The sequence below is a fragment of the Tachyglossus aculeatus genome, chromosome 1 (genome assembly GCF_015852505.1).
Source record: "Tachyglossus aculeatus isolate mTacAcu1 chromosome 1, mTacAcu1.pri, whole genome shotgun sequence".
NCBI classification, from domain to species: Eukaryota; Metazoa; Chordata; class Mammalia; order Monotremata; family Tachyglossidae; genus Tachyglossus; species Tachyglossus aculeatus.
The window spans coordinates 158452556-158468151 of NC_052066.1; the positions used below are offsets into that span (position 1 = coordinate 158452556).

Consider the following 15596-nt stretch of genomic DNA (forward strand, 5'->3'; position numbering starts at 1 on the left):
TGTAAAAATAAAATAGGTAGAAGGAAGCCATGTCAGATGCATATATGAAACCAACATTGTAAGCCATATGGTGAAGGATAGTGTCTTTTAGGGCATGATGAAGAGATTGGTTTAGAAAAGTGGCTACTGCTTCTACCACAGACAGCAAAGATTGAGTTAGTTACACTGACATACTAGATCTCTCCCACAGATGGTCTCAGTAACAGTTACACAAAACAGATTTATCAGCAGCACACATTTTAAAAGAATCCCAAATACATGCTTTAGAGAAAAAGAGATGAGATTTTTCTTCAGTTAAAGTCATTCTGTCTACAGTGATCAGTAAGTTAGCATGACCCCGGAGGGGGAACCAACTAGATTTGGATTTGTGGAACAGGAAAAATGAATCAGCATTTTTATCAGCATTTGCCGGTTCTAGACAAGATCTTGGAGCTCACACCACTTAATTATTTTAAGTAAAAATACCCAAAATTATAAATTTTTGAAGTGTGCACTGGATGAGCAGTGCAACACTCCCCTCCCCTCAATGCCTTGTCCCCATTTTAGATTTTAGCTTTACAAAGCATTTAACACCGCTTTAAGTTAATGGTCTTTTATTGGAAAAAAAAAAGACTAGCATTTACAACTTGGAATGGACATAAATTGTAATCTCTTGAACAGCAATGTTGATAGTTGTGCTGAAGTCCACAGCCTACTCTGCTGGCTCCCAAGTCATGGTACAGAAGGTTTTAAAAATAGAGAGTCCAAAGATGCTCCCTTGGTGAAGGTTTCTTTTGGAAAAATTTTTGTGAACGGTAACAGCCTGACACCCGTTTCACTATAGTGCAATGCAAACAATGTTAAATCAATATAACACAGACATGCTACCCAGAGTTTAAGGTCATCATCAAGGAGCACACTGTTAAGTACAGAAGAACCGTTCAACCTTTAGGGCTACACCTTGAAATTTTGCTTCCTTCAACCATTTTGCTGCATACCATCCTGAGGTAAACCAATTTTATTTTATTTTGTTAAAGTAAACCAGCTAGGACAATTTATGCTAACAAATTGAACTAGACCCACTTGAGTAGGGTTTTAATTTTTCTGTTTTTCTTTTTTAATACAAATGTCTGACTGTGCTCAATTGTCAAGCTGCATGCATGAAAAACTGGCCAGCCCAAACGGTGTAATAATCATTAGCAAATGGAACTTTAAGGAGTTCACTAAGTGCTTCCTTATCATTTAAGGTAGTACAAGTATTTATATTGTAAAACTGATGTGTAACTTGATTTTTTGGGGGACAGGACCACCAACCAATACATGCAGATTTTTTTTTGTGGACAGAAGGTACTTTTGACATTCAGTTTTGCTATACAGAAACAGAATGAATAAATGAACTTTTTTTGCAAGAGGTAAGTAAAAGATTCAATTTGATTCTTCTAGAGGGGAAAAAAAGAGGTGAAAGGAGGTCTTCATTTTGCAGTCATCATCTGTACGAATTCTGAAAAGACAAATAACCACAACTTTGGGTTATCTTCAAGGCAACGCAGCAGACATCTTAACTGCACTTTGTATAAAAAGAAATTAAGTTTAAGCAGGTTAAGATTTAGTCTTTACAGCTAAACAGAATGAATAAAGATTGCTAAACAAAATTAAAGGAAGAATGCAATAAAGTCTATAAATCCATGGTTTACCTTCATAGTTGACTTGCCCATCTCCATCAATATCTGCTTCTCTGATCATTTCATCTACTTCTTCATCTGTTAGTTTCTCTCCTAAGTTTGTCATTACATGACGTAATTCTGCTGCACTGATATAACCATTTCCATCCTAAGAACATACAAGTATTTTTTCAGTTACATGGAGTGGACTGCTTTGGCCATTTACGTCCCTTTACTAAATTAGGCTCTCCCCTCTCCACTCCTCTCACCAAAAATTACTCCTTACTTTGACTTTAAACAACCTTCTGGACATAGAGTGGTTCAGCCAAAAAAGCAGTTCACTTTAACACTAAGTTTCTGGCTGGTAAATTTACTCTCTCAAAACGACTTTACACATATAAGTCCTTTTCAACTTTTAACCTCCTGTTCCCAGGAATGAAGAGGTACTGAGGGTCTACAGATCCCTTCCCCTTAAAAAACTGCCAATCTGAATGATCTAACATGTAGTTCCCTGAGAATGGTGGGATTGAGGCCACCCTAAGGATTTGCATAAAATCACAAAACAATTCAAAGAAGTGGCAATTGACTCAATAAAAGTCTAGTTTAAACATCTCTCCTCTATTCATCACCCTACCTATGTTCTGGCATAAAAGCTTTAAAGAGAAGTTATTCCAAAAGAAGGGATCCTAGAATATAATGGTAAACATTTAGGAGGCTCACTTAACTGGTGTAAATGACCCACCCCATAATAATTGGGCTTTCATGAACCTCAGATCCAAAGAGGACCACCAGTGTTAAGGAATTACACACTGAATCTAGCAATACCTCATTAAAGACTTGACATGTTTTGCAGATTTCTTCTTCACTGCCTGTATCTTACATTTTTCTAGGCATTATGGTCAAAAATTAGGGAAAATCAATTACACAATGAATCTAGCAATACCTTGTCAAACACTCGGAATGCCTCACGGATTTCTTCTTCACTGTCTGTATCTTTCATTTTTCTAGCCATCATGGTCAAAAATTCGGGGAAATCAATGGTGCCATTGCCTTAAATATAAAGGAAAAATACAAACTAGGTCAATTGATTCTGTCTTAACACTAGAATTATTTTGCAGTTAGGAACAAGAGCCAAGAGCCACTCAGAAACAAAGTTTCAAGTACATTGGACAGGATTTTACAAGCAGTTGCTATAAATTGGCAGGTTATATGTTTTTAGTTCAAGAGAAAGGACGCTCAGAAGAGCAGTTCATGATAGTTTTTATAAACTTTTTTATGAAAATTGCTTCCACTCTCTACTGGATCTCTCCTTCACTGAGAAACCATCTTAATATCATGGGCTGGCTCTTTAGCATTCCTGCAGCCTACACCTGAGATCATCTCCCATAGCTTCCTTCATCTTGCCAGCCAGCCACCTCAGTCTAAAAGACACAAGCCCCTCACCAAGTCTTATGGCAAGGAGTATTTTTATATGGAGGTGGTACTTGGACTGTAAAAGACTACAAAAAAGGCTTGCTGAATAGTATGAAGTTGAAAGAAGGGTATGCCCATATAATTCCTTTACATTTTGTCAGTAGGCACTGTTTTCTGCCCTAAGATAAAATGCTTTCTGTCCGTCGCAATCTTTTGTGACACCATAATTTTTCCAGATAATCTTACTGTAACCAAAGAATTCCTACAAACCATGGAAGGTATTGTTTACTTGCCCCATCCTCCCCAAAAATCCACGTTACTAATAAGCATCCTCAAGTTTTATATTTAATATGTTAACTAAAACACAATAGCTCATTTATTAAATCATTGAAAGGTAAAGACCAAACTGAGCCAGCTATTAGAATGATCAGGGCACACTCCCAAGACAGCTTGAAGTTAAATGAAGAAAGCCAAGAAAGGTTAATATTTCTGTGTCACCACATCAACATGCTAACAATAGCTCACCTCTGGCTATCCTGTCCAACCAAATTAAAAATTTTGAGCTCCCTCTCTAAACCTGCCATCTTTTCAGCTCAAAGGCTGCAACTCCCCATTTTCTTTTGATCATAAACAGCATTTTTATCTGTAATATGAAAATAAAAACCATAAAATTTTTATTTTTTTGGTTGCAAAGTCTCTTGGCAATCTCAGAGGGAGAAACTCTTGGGCATAATATTTTTTTTTTCCAGTTACACTTGATGAAGCCTGCATCCTAGGGGAAAGTCACAAGTTGACACACTTTCATGTGAACCACGATAAAATAACATTTTTTCCTCTTTTCTACAGTAAGTTTAAGAGCTTTACTGGTTTTGCTAATTTTCTTTTGGGGTGGGGAGGGGAGAGGAGAAAGAAAGAGGCCATGAAAGCATGAAAGTGATCTAAACTAGGTAGCAGGAGGAAAAGCTAAAACAGGAAAAGTAGTTTAGTGATTATTCTTCTCTCTGCTTCTGAATAGCTTAAAAGGGTAACAAGGTGAAGGCAAGGTAAAAACTTCCTAAGTGTGCCACTCTGCTGGGTGGCAGTCAGGTGATACTACCTGCTCCCAAGCGCTACCTGTTATGAGTCTCACTGTCCAAAGTAACCCATTTTGGGAAGACCATCTTCCAAAAGAAGCTCAAACAGAAATCTTTCACCCAAAACCAGAAAGGAAAAAAAGAAATCCAACATTCAGCAGGTGGACCCGCCAAAATTTTGTTCCTCTAAACAGACTATTTACCAAAAAAAATTATTATTTTTACCTGTTACAAACAATGGATTGCTATGCAATGGTTACAAATGAGATTGTTGATGAATCAAATGTTTAAGCAGTGGGCAACAGCAACCAGGAAAAAAAAAATACAAAGCACATAGGGTAGAGGATCAGAAAACACTGTCATCAGGTCTGCCCCATGGCAAACCTGGTCTGATAAAGATTTTCTGACTGAAAAATTCATTTGGGAACCAAATTGAAGAAAGGTAACTTTTAGGTTAAGTAGCGACCCAACATGAACAGGGATTTCCCCCGGCAAAGGTTATTGGTTTTTGGAGCTGTACATCTCTAAGCCCACTTCCGTGGCTGTGCCAGAAACCCTGACATCACCACGTGTGCTTGACTTGACAAGGAACCCTCCCCTTTCGGCAGTCCCCAAAACCCGGCAGGCAGGTGGGAAGTGGGGAGTGTAGGGTCTCGGGCACCCCTGGAAGCCCACTGTCAACATATTTCCAAGCCAATTTGGAGATGCATACACAGTCCCATGAAGACAGGGGAAAAGTGCCCTTTTCTGCAAGAGGTACACCCATTGACTTTCAGTTCTACAATGCTAAATAGTGCCAAAGAACTGGCAGCAAATCTGCCCTATCGGCAGCTAGTGAACGAGTCAGACTCTTGTTAGCACTGACCCAAGAGGAATTCATGCAATTTTTTCACATTAGGTTTGCCCTGTGCAGACAAGAACATCATTGTTACTGCTACGATGCTTGATGGCCAGACAGATATTCAAACTACAAACAGGCTAACAACCTGCTGGCCTGAGAATGAGTAGTAACTATATTTCTACTACACATAAATAAGTAGGATCCAGAGTGAATCCCATCTACTTATACTTCTAGTTCTAGATTCCATGAGATGACCCTGAAAACTTGTGAAGTGAAAAGGCTATCCCTAGGAATTCTAAAAATTTCACCTTTCAAGGACAAATTTAAAACCACGTACACCTTGAAGGTTACCCAACATCTTTGGATCTCTAATTCCCTTACCATCTGCATCCACTTCATTGATCATATCCTGCAACTCTGCTTCTGTAGGGTTTTGACCCAATGACCTCATGACAGTTCCAAGTTCTTTTGTTGTGATGGTGCCATCGCCATCTTTGTCAAATAGAGAGAAGGCTTCCTTGAATTCTGAAAGCAACACACAAAAAATCACCATCTTAGTACTTTAGTCATTGTCATTCATACCCACAAACTAAATACTAAAACATCTGCATTATCCAGATTATTATTTGGACAGCTAGTTAAAAATGAATACAAGGGGTTTTTTTTACTCATAGCATAAAATCTTTTCAAATCGACATGCCTAAAAAAGCAAGATATCTTTCTCAACTAAAACCAGGACTGCAGAAGGTCAAATATTTCATCCTTCTATAAGCTCTACTATATTAGACTTTAACAGGTTGAAAGTGCAGAACTTGGTTAGCATTTAGTAAAAACTTTGTTTCTCAGTATGAGCTAAAGCACTGACTAAAAAAGATGAAGACCCTTGTGTGATGCTTCTAAGCTTCTCTAGAAAAAGTAATTCTGGTATTACCAGGATAAAATCCAGGCAAACATGTTGCAGATAGCTAAAGAAACTTTTTTTTAAATAAAGGTATACACATCCTGAATGATAATTAGGACATTGCAGATATCTCCAGTGAGTATCACAAAAATTTAAATCTAAACCGATTTTACCAGAAAGGATATATCAATGAGTTTCTGGTAAAATTGGTTTGGATTTAAATTTTTGTAATATTCACTGGAGAGGACTGCAGTGTCCTTGTTACTCAGGCTGTGCACACCTGTATTAAAAAAAAAAGTTCCTTCCGGATGCTTTCTAGAATGAATGCTCAATAACTCCCTGAAAATGTAAAATATCCTACCTTTTCCCATTTCTCTAAATATTTTAGTTATTTTACATAGGAAATTAAGCTTTCAAGTAGGGCTGAAATGGAGTACAGGGATTATTAACCTGTAAGAACGCACACTAAAATTTAAAAAATAAATATGCGCCATTTTGTAAGACTGCAGATCAGGAGGCACACAAAACTCAGCACAGTCTCAGAGGCAGGGCCAATAATCCACTGGCAAGGCTGGGCCAATGCTCCACTGGAAAGGCTAGATTGCCAGTTTGTGGATTAACCAGGCTCCTTGCCTCTCCTTCCCTCTACAAACCACCTTCTGGCATTTCATGGTCTTTTTAACACCCCAATCTTACAACAGGAGAGGGGAGAGAACTCAAATCTGTCCATGCAGTAACATACCAAGGCTTAAAAATCTTTGCTGGGAGAGAGTGAAACTAATGCCCCCCAAAGCACACAAAAATCCCAACCACAAAACATTTTGGATTGTCTTTTAAATTTAATTAATTCCAGCTCATCCTTTCACTTCTCCCAGCCACCCCCCTGGACCCTAGAAGATAACTCTAGAGTGTGCAGGATCGATATATTCAATGATTATTAACTGTAGCCTATGGGCCATTTCCTTGGAATTAGAGCACTTACCAGCAATCTGTTCTTCAGTCAGCTGATCAGCCTACATGAAGAGTAGAAGAGTATTAAAATCCAGTCCAGGAATTGTTTGGGATCATGTCATAAGACTGCAGTGGAAGTTTACTTCATTGTATTTTATCGGGAAGTCTGTTTCGGGAATTCCTTCAAAATGCAGATTTGCCTTGTAAATACCCCTTAGCCCTGGCCATTTCGAATGACTAATAATGTCTTTGCATTCTTCCTCCTTTGGAAGTCACCTCTGCTTTGGAAGGAAAACGATGAAGTTTCTGCAATTTTTTAAAAGCAGAGTTGCCGTACCAAGTTCTAACTGCCTATTTAGTAAAGGCTCCTCGTGGTTACACCGGTAAAACTTGAGGTGCAGTTTTGACAGGAGATTTTTAAATAACCCTAAGGTCAGGAACTTCATTTGCGAGGAAAAAAAAGCGGCGCCCCTAGCGGCCAAGTGCCTCGTTGCAGCCAGTTAAAAGGACCGGGTTGAGGATTGGGTGGAAAGAGCGCCACCTACTGAACCGGGAAAACAACTTCCTGCACCAAGTACTTTTCCCATCCAAGCTGAGCCCAGCCCAGCATTCTGCAGCTTGGGCTGACAGCACTCCAACCGGGTTTAGTCTTTTTATAGTAGCGCATTGCTGCTGGCCCTCAAAATTAACGTTATATAATTTTAGAGTAATTTCCAAATGAGAGAAAATTCCAGGCAAAATACATATAGCAAGGGTTCACCCTCCGTGTTTTTTCCCTGTCTCCCAATTAACTGCAGACTAAAAGTATACCACTCCCGATGCTTAAGCTGTTCCAAGTCAAATGTCTGCCACTCGGAGAGAAAGAGAACCATTGTTTCTACCTCCGCTTGCTAAGAAATACTGCAACATATGAAGGCTACAGAAATCAAATCAGTAGCAGATTCGTTGTACTTTTTTCCTCCTCGGCCTTCAAGAACTATTAAATTTGCGGGCAATCATTTTCACCCACCCACTTCAAGATAAGCACAGGATCCTCATGAGACCATTTCATTTTAGTGGTCAGGTGCACAATGGTAATTTTTATTTGAATAATATTGCCTCTGCAACCTTAAGCAGTTTTGTCTCTTACCAAAGAGTCAGAGTGTTCACTGCAATCACATACTATCCCTTATTAAAACAAGTGTCTTTACTTTTAAGAAGGCTTATGGAGAGTTATAAAATAATTTTACATCATACATAATAGAAGGCCACGTTAGAAGGGATGAAAAATGACCCAAATACTCCTTCCCTGATTTAGGAACAGGGAAATTCCCAGTTCGAATCGCAATTCAGCATTTTCTAGAAATGTATTAGTCAAGTCTTCTTGGAAGCATTTCCTTCAGCCCTTCCCCACTGGAGATGGCTTATCTCAATCAGTCCAAGAGAACACGCTGATTTAGTTATGTACTAGTGTCAGGGCTATGATTGTTTACGGGGAACCGAGCCCTAGCAGATACATTTATTAAGAAAATTAGAAGAAAAATTAGGGAACCCCGTGATCTGTAACATAACTGGACCGTTTTCACCTAACTGCGTTTTCGGAAGCCTCAAATACAGACCGCCTTCCAGTTTGCTTACCCCTAAGCAACTGACTCCACCACCACCCCAACTACCGTGGCTACCTGGGCAAAGGTACTAACACCAGAGCAGTCACCCCACCCAACCAAATCATAAAATCCTGTGTCCAAGTGATGTCAGCGGTCCTCGGAGAGAGGAGAAAAGGGGGGAAGAGGATAGCAGGGAGGAGGGGACATGGAGGAGGAAGAGATGCAGAAGGAGGAGGGGGGTGGAAACAGACCCGGCAAGGCCCATAATCACGTTTGGCAATCTACAGACCAACCCCAACTGCAAAGAGAAAGCGGAAATAATGGAGGGCATCTCCCCCGCAAACGGGGAAGTAGCACAGTTCGGGGGTTGGGGCACCCCAGCTCCCCACCCGGGTGCGGCTGCAGTGCAGCGCTGCGCAGCCCCCGACCGGGGAGGGCCTTGCTGCCCGCATTTCGGTGCCAATTGCAGCGACCGTGAGAAAATGCAGGCAGACCGGGGGGGGATCGCTACAATCAATCAATCAATCGTATTTATTGAGCGCTTACTATGTGCAGAGCGCTACAGGGGCTTCCCCTTTGTCCCCGACTTTTCGGGGGCCCCAAAGGCGCTCCCCCTTGTCCAACCGACCCTCCCCCCGCTTCGGGTCCCGCCAGCCTGCGGACAGGGGCGTCTCCCCCCTTCCCACCGATGTCCCCTCCCGAAGCAAAAACTTTGCAGTCTCCAATGGAAACGGTGCCGTGGCCGCCCCCCCTCCTCCCCCGCCCCCTCTCCACCTCCCCGCCCCAATTAGAGGGCGCGAGAGCTGGAGTGCTTCTCCAGGGAGGGAGGAGGAGAGCTCATGATGTAATGAAGCCCACAAATGGTTTTACTGCTGCGTTTTCGCGGGGGGGGGGAGGGGAAAAAACGTCTTGCAAGAACTGCAGAGTCGGCCCCCACCCGTCCTTCCCTTCCAAGCGCAGTGCATTCATTCAATCGTATTTATTGAGGCTAAATGTGTGCAGGGCACTGTACCAAGCGCTTGGGAAGTACAAATCGGCAACAACGGGCAGCCGGCTCGGCCGCTTCCGTCCTTTTCCCCTCCACGTAGGCGGGAGTGACCCCACCATCGGGGGGGACAAGCAGAGGAGGTGCTGACTCGCACAGGGTTTCGCCCAGGGCGGTGGCCCCCTCGCCCTCCCGGTTCATTCATTCCGGAGGGGGAGTGAGGCTGCCAGGGGTTGGACTAGGACCCCCCCTCGCCCTCCCTTCCCCTGTCCATCCCTACCTCGTCGGTTCACAGAATAATAATAATAATAATGGCATTTATTAAGCGCTTACTATGTGCACAGCACTGTTAAACTCCAAAACCCTCTTCCCCAACTAAGACTGCAGCACACGTTCTTCCCACCGCAGGCAGGTCGGGGGCAACGGGGGGGGGGAAAGGGGGCGGGGGGGTGCGGAAGAGAAGGCAAAGGGAGGGCGGGCAAGGCCCCTCGCCCCCTGCACCTCCCTCCCCGCAGCCTACGGCGAAGTTCGGCACCAACTCGGCAGGAAAAAAAAAAGGAAAAAGAGTAACTCCACTGCCAGGGAAGCAAAGGAAAAGCAAATCCAGAACACAGCCTCCTTTAGTCGCGGTCGACGACGTAAGAAAAAGCGGCGGGAGAGGAGGAAAGACCGTGAAAAAAAAAAACCACAGGAGTACCCCCAAATGAACCGAGGATGGAGGGGAAAGGAGCAAAAGGCTGCGGGCGGCCAGTGCAGCAGGCCCCGCTACCTACCATTGTGGGAGTGAAGGGGGAAGGAGAGACAGAGGCTGCTGGCGCCGCTCCGGGGGAGGGGGGAAGGCTGCTGCTGTCGGTGCTCCTGCTGCCGCTGCCGCCGCCGCCGCCGCCGGTCTCACCCCCGCCGCCGCTCGAGTAACGGAGCTCCCCGCCTCAACCGGCTCCCACCACAAGTGCTGGAAGTGCGAGCTTGCAGCCCCGTGCTATATATACGGCGCTGTATCCCTCCGCCACAACCCCGGCCTCCGGGTTGGCCAAAGTCAGGGGCTGCGGCGCAGAGCCTCGCCCTCGGCAGCTCCCCCTCCTCCTCCTCCTCCTCTTGTCCTTCCCTCCCCTCCCCTGCCCGGCCAGCGCCTTTCTGATCCCCGCCCCTCCCCCTGTAAACTTCAGTGGGGCGGCGAGGGGAGAACGAAGCTTAGAGGGGAAATCGAGGCTCCCCTAGGAAGCCTCGGTGGGACTTCAAATCGGGGCCTGCACGGGGGATGGGGTAGGGGGTCACTTGCACCTTTTTTCCTGACCGGGTGGGAGTGACACAAAGCAGTTCCCTCTGGGGAAGTTGCCACCCCCCCCACAGTACCGCTTTTTTCCCCACTTGGAAATATTCTCCCTCTGACGTTCGCTCTCCCTGAAACCCACTTTGCCTGCCTCCCCTCTCCCCCTGTCTCTTCAGGATCCTGCCCCCCGCCCGATCGTCCCTAAAACCCTCCAGTCCCATGAAATCCTAGGGAGGAAATGGTGGCTCGGAGGAGGGATGGAGCCAGGCCAGAGAGGAATCTACTTCAAATCACCATCATCAATCGTATGTGCAGAGCACTGTACTAAGCGCTTGGGAAGTACAAATTGGCAACATCTAGAGACAGTCCCTACCCAACAGTGGGCTCACAGTCTAAAAGGGGGAGGCAGAGAACAAAACCAAGCATACTAACAAAATAAAATAAATAGAATAGATATGTACAGTAGCAACATCAAGCATTCCGCAGGAGCGGGGCCAATCGTCTCGGATTGGACTGTTGGGCAGGAGAGATGGGCTTGAGGTTCCCTTGCAGTGTTCTCTAGCTTTGATTCGGATTTTGCAGTCCCCATTCCAGTAGTCTCTCTCGCCATGGGAGTCGAAACAAAGAGATCGTCAAGGACCTGCAAAAGTTTGCATATATTTAACACTTTAATTTTTATTTGTCATAGGAAAGTCCACTTTTTATTCGGGTAGGGAAGTTGCAGAATTCCAGGCACATTCACCAGGGCTCCAAAGGCATAGATACAATTTTTAGAATCTGAAAGATGTTCCCCAAATGTACAGTTTTATAACACTTGAACGTTGGGACAGTAATGACTGGCCATATTTTGTCCACCTGCTGGAGTAAGACCTCTGTGCGATACAGATTTTTATCTATCAATTTGCCCTTATTTCAACTTTCTAACGCACATATTTAAATGTACTAAAGAGTGCCACTGGGGTTGTTTTAACTCACTTACTTTAAACCTGTGACTTTTCATTCTGCCGAAATGGTACAGCTCAGTTTCTTGCACAGGGTGACCACAGAATAGGATGTTTTCTCTGTAGGGCCACAGCAACGGTTGCAGCTTTCATTCAGAAAATGGAGGTGAACGTGTGATGGACATGCTGTGCTACAAAGTGCTGTCCTTGATTAAATTAGTCTCTGGCATCGATAAAAGTTGACAAAAGATGTTTGAAGAAGTTTATACATTTTTGTAAACATGCAACACCATCTGACTCTGAGGTTAACCACTTCCAATTTATCTTCACAATTGATGGTGATGGAGTTTCCTATTGGAAACAACGGAAGAGCCTTGTTCCTTACTGAAAACCTGCACAAATAAATTTATTTTTAAGGGTAATACTTGGGCAGTGGCCACTTGAACTCTCTCATCCCTGCCAGTCATGTTCCTGCTGGGGAATCTGCAGACCGAGGTTCTAGTTCTAGTTCTGTCTGTTGGGAACTGCGCCATCAGTAGGATGTTTCTAGTAGCATTAATATTTGCAATTTTGCAATGGTATTTATTAAGTGCTTACTTTGTGCAGAGCATCGTATTAAGCACTGGGAAAGACTACACAGGTGGGAATTAGACATGGACCCTGTCCCCCCAAGGGGCTCCCAGTCTTTGAATAGAGAAATCAGATAGGACTGGAGAACAACGCATCAGGAGCAAAGAAACAACTAAAACTTGGAAGCACTAAAACATTTCTGAATGAAAAACAGCTGGCAAATGTGGGTGGCAAAGACCTCAGAGGCTATGAAGGCAAATGCCTTCCGGGTCATGGCACTAAAAGCAGAGCATTGCCACTATGCTGCAGATTACTTCGGACATAAATGTGTCCTTTCTGTAAAAAACTAGAATTAAAACTTCATACTGGATCAGCTTCTGGAGACTCAAGTAAAGGTTTTTTTCTTCTTGTTTTAAATAATATTTGTTGAGTGCTTACTTGAACATAGTACAGCCATAGTACTAAGCACTGGGGTAGATACTAGGTAATCAGATTGGACACAGCCCACGTCCCACCTGGGGCTCACGGTCTCAATCCCCATTTTACAGATGAGGTCACCGAGACAAGAGATGTTAAGTGACTTGCCTAAGATCACACTGCAGACAAGTGGCAGAAATAGAATTAGAACTCAGGTCCTTCTGACTCTCAAGACCTTGCTCTATCCACTAGGTCACACTGCTTTTCAAAGGTTGAGCCTGCTGCCCTGATTTTTTTTTAAATGCCTCTCAAGTATGTATGCTAGGGACTATGTTCTCTTCCCTGCCCAAGTTTGGAGTATATTATCTACGAGGATAATGTCTACGAAAATGACCTAGAATAGATAACACAACCCTCACTAAACTAACCCAACATTCCCCCCAAACCCATAAATTAATTGAAGATTTGCAAACAGGAAAATAAAAACTAGAATTAATAAATTAATAATAGAGAGGCAGCATGGACTAGTGGATAGAGCACAGGCCTGGGAGGCAGACGAAACTGGGTTCAATCCCGGCTCTGCCACCTGTCTGCTTTATGACCTTGATTAAGTCACTTCACTTTCCTGTGCCTCAGTTTCCTCACCTGTAAAATGGGGAATAAGACTGAGCCCCACTTGGGTCAGGGACTGTGTCCAACTTGATTAGCTTGTATCTACCCCAATGCTTAGTACTGTGCCTGAAACATAGTAAGCGCTTAACAAATACCATAAAAAAGTAAAAGCAAACAATGAATTTTAATAATCCAGTGATTTTTAAATCCAAAAAAACTGTGGACCATATAAAAAGTGCCCAAATTGCCCATTGTCATAGATTAGCTATAAATTGTTAGATTATTTAAATTTACCTTTTGTTGGTGTGTTATAACACAGTTAAGTGTAACTTTTTTACATAACATGAAGAGTGAGATTGGAAAGAATGACCCAGGTTAAAATATTCTGGGTGTAATAAAAATATCATTATTTATTAGGACTTTTTTCCTTGATGTATTTTTTATAAATTGAGTGCATTTGAATTTACTGGGCAAATCATTTAGTCCTAACTGCCCTCCCACCCCCGACACTCGCACCGCAATTCTATTAAAACTCTACATCTGATATATATTGCCTCCTCAAAACTGTATACTACAAAAAAGGAAATTTTATAGCTTTAGAATGTAATGAAGTTTGAGATTTGTCAGTGTTAAGTCAGTAAAGTTTTAGGGTTAATCTCTAATGTATGAAAGCTGAACATAGCTATCACATCTGTTGGTATTTTTTAACGAGGTCATACTTAACTCCATTTTATGGCTAGTTTGACATACTGAAATACAAGAAGGTCAAGTGACTTGCCCAAGATCTTACAGTGAGTCAGTCAGTAGTGTTTGTGTGTAAGGTAGACTCTTAACCCAATTTTGACTTTTACCCCAGGACTCTAGTATTACTAGTAGATTATATATTAATAAATAGAAAGAAGAGCAATCTATCAAGCTCTTACGAAGCAGATTGTTAAGGATCAAGCTCATTCATGAAACAGACTCTTCTGAGTGACTGGTGTAGAGTTTCCCGTAACAGGCCCCTAAGCTCTCACTAAGGATATCAATGTGCAGAGAAAGAAATAGGCGATTGAGAAAATCTTACCCATTACAATAATGTCATTTATTAGGGATCAGCGAAGAGTGAGAAACTGTTCAATAAATTCAAGAAAAAATGTTCCCTTTTTGCCCCTTCCCCATCACCAATAAAGGGCTTACAATCAGAACAAGACTAGACCCTGATGGCAATGGAATAGATGCCAGTAGAATAGGGAATGGACTCTGGCTGAAATATAAACAGCAGGGCATTCATAGAAGAAAAATTGCAGCAGAGCTGCTTTCCTGCAACACCTAATTCATTATTTATTTTTAGATTTGAATTATTCTTTTCATGAAATTGTCTTAGGGAACAAGTGAGGAATTAAACATCAATAAAATAAAATACAAATGTAGAAATTATTAAAACTGGAACATGAAAACAGTAGTTTTTTTTTTAAGTTAAACAACACTTGGCTAGGAAAAGCCAATTCGTGGGGATGAGTCTATCTTGTGCCTTATTTACAAAGCAGTCATCCAGAACTCAGTACTACCATATAACCATTACCATTTTTGTATTTTGTTGTGAGCTTCTATTTTATCAGAATTGGATTCGTCATCATCATCATAGGTACCCATTCCTTTGGACTGATGGAGACCAATCAATCAATCAATCGTGTTGATTAAGTGCTCACTGTGTGCAGGGGACTTTACTAAGCACTTGGGAAAATACACTACAATAGGGTTGGTAGATGTGATCCTTGCCCATGAACCATTGCCACAGCAGCTCCCTGAAATATTGTCCTGGCTGGGAATGGCATCATTCATTCATTCAGTCATATTTATTGAGCACTTACTGTGTGCAGAGCACTGTACTAAGTGCTTGGGAAAGTACAATACAACAATAAACAGTGACATTCCCTGCCCACAATGAGTTCACAGTCTAGAATCGGGGAGACAAACATCAATACAAGAAAATAAAATTACAGATATGTACATAAGTGCTCTGGGGCTGTGAGTGGGGAAGAGCACAGGGAGCAAGTCAGTGCGAAGCAGCAGGGAGTGGGAGATGAGGACATTTGGGGCTTAGTCTGGGAAGGCCTCTTGGAGAAGATGTGCCTTCAAGAAGGCTCTGAAGCAGGGAAGAGGGGTTGTCTCACAAGCCCGCAACCTTGGTGTCATCCTCGACTCTGCTCTCTCATTCACCCCTCACATCCAAGCCGTCACCAAAACCTGCCGGTCTCAGCTCCGCAACATTGCCAAGATCCGCCCTTTCCTCTCCATCCAAACCGCTACCCTGCTCGTTCAAGCTCTCATCCTATCCTGTCTGGACTACTGTATCAGCCTCCTCTCTGATCTCCCATTCTGGTGTCTCTCCCCACTTCAATCCATACTTCACG

The 15596-nt window shown here is 42.9% G+C and overlaps 1 protein-coding gene across 1 annotated transcript; it reads right to left on the bottom strand.

Moving 5' to 3' along the window:
• Nucleotides 1-1451: 1451 nt before the first annotated feature.
• CALM1 (calmodulin 1) lies at nt 1452-14835 on the bottom strand. Its single transcript, XM_038746054.1, has 9 exons — nt 14765-14835; nt 11900-11993; nt 11156-11300; nt 10164-10318; nt 6851-6881; nt 5349-5492; nt 2584-2690; nt 1674-1809; nt 1452-1480 (listed from the first exon to the last, which is right to left on the bottom strand). Exons 1-9 carry the CDS (start codon nt 14833-14835, stop codon nt 1452-1454), a joined length of 912 nt encoding a protein of 303 aa, XP_038601982.1.
• Between the last annotated feature and the right edge of the window lie 761 nt (nt 14836-15596).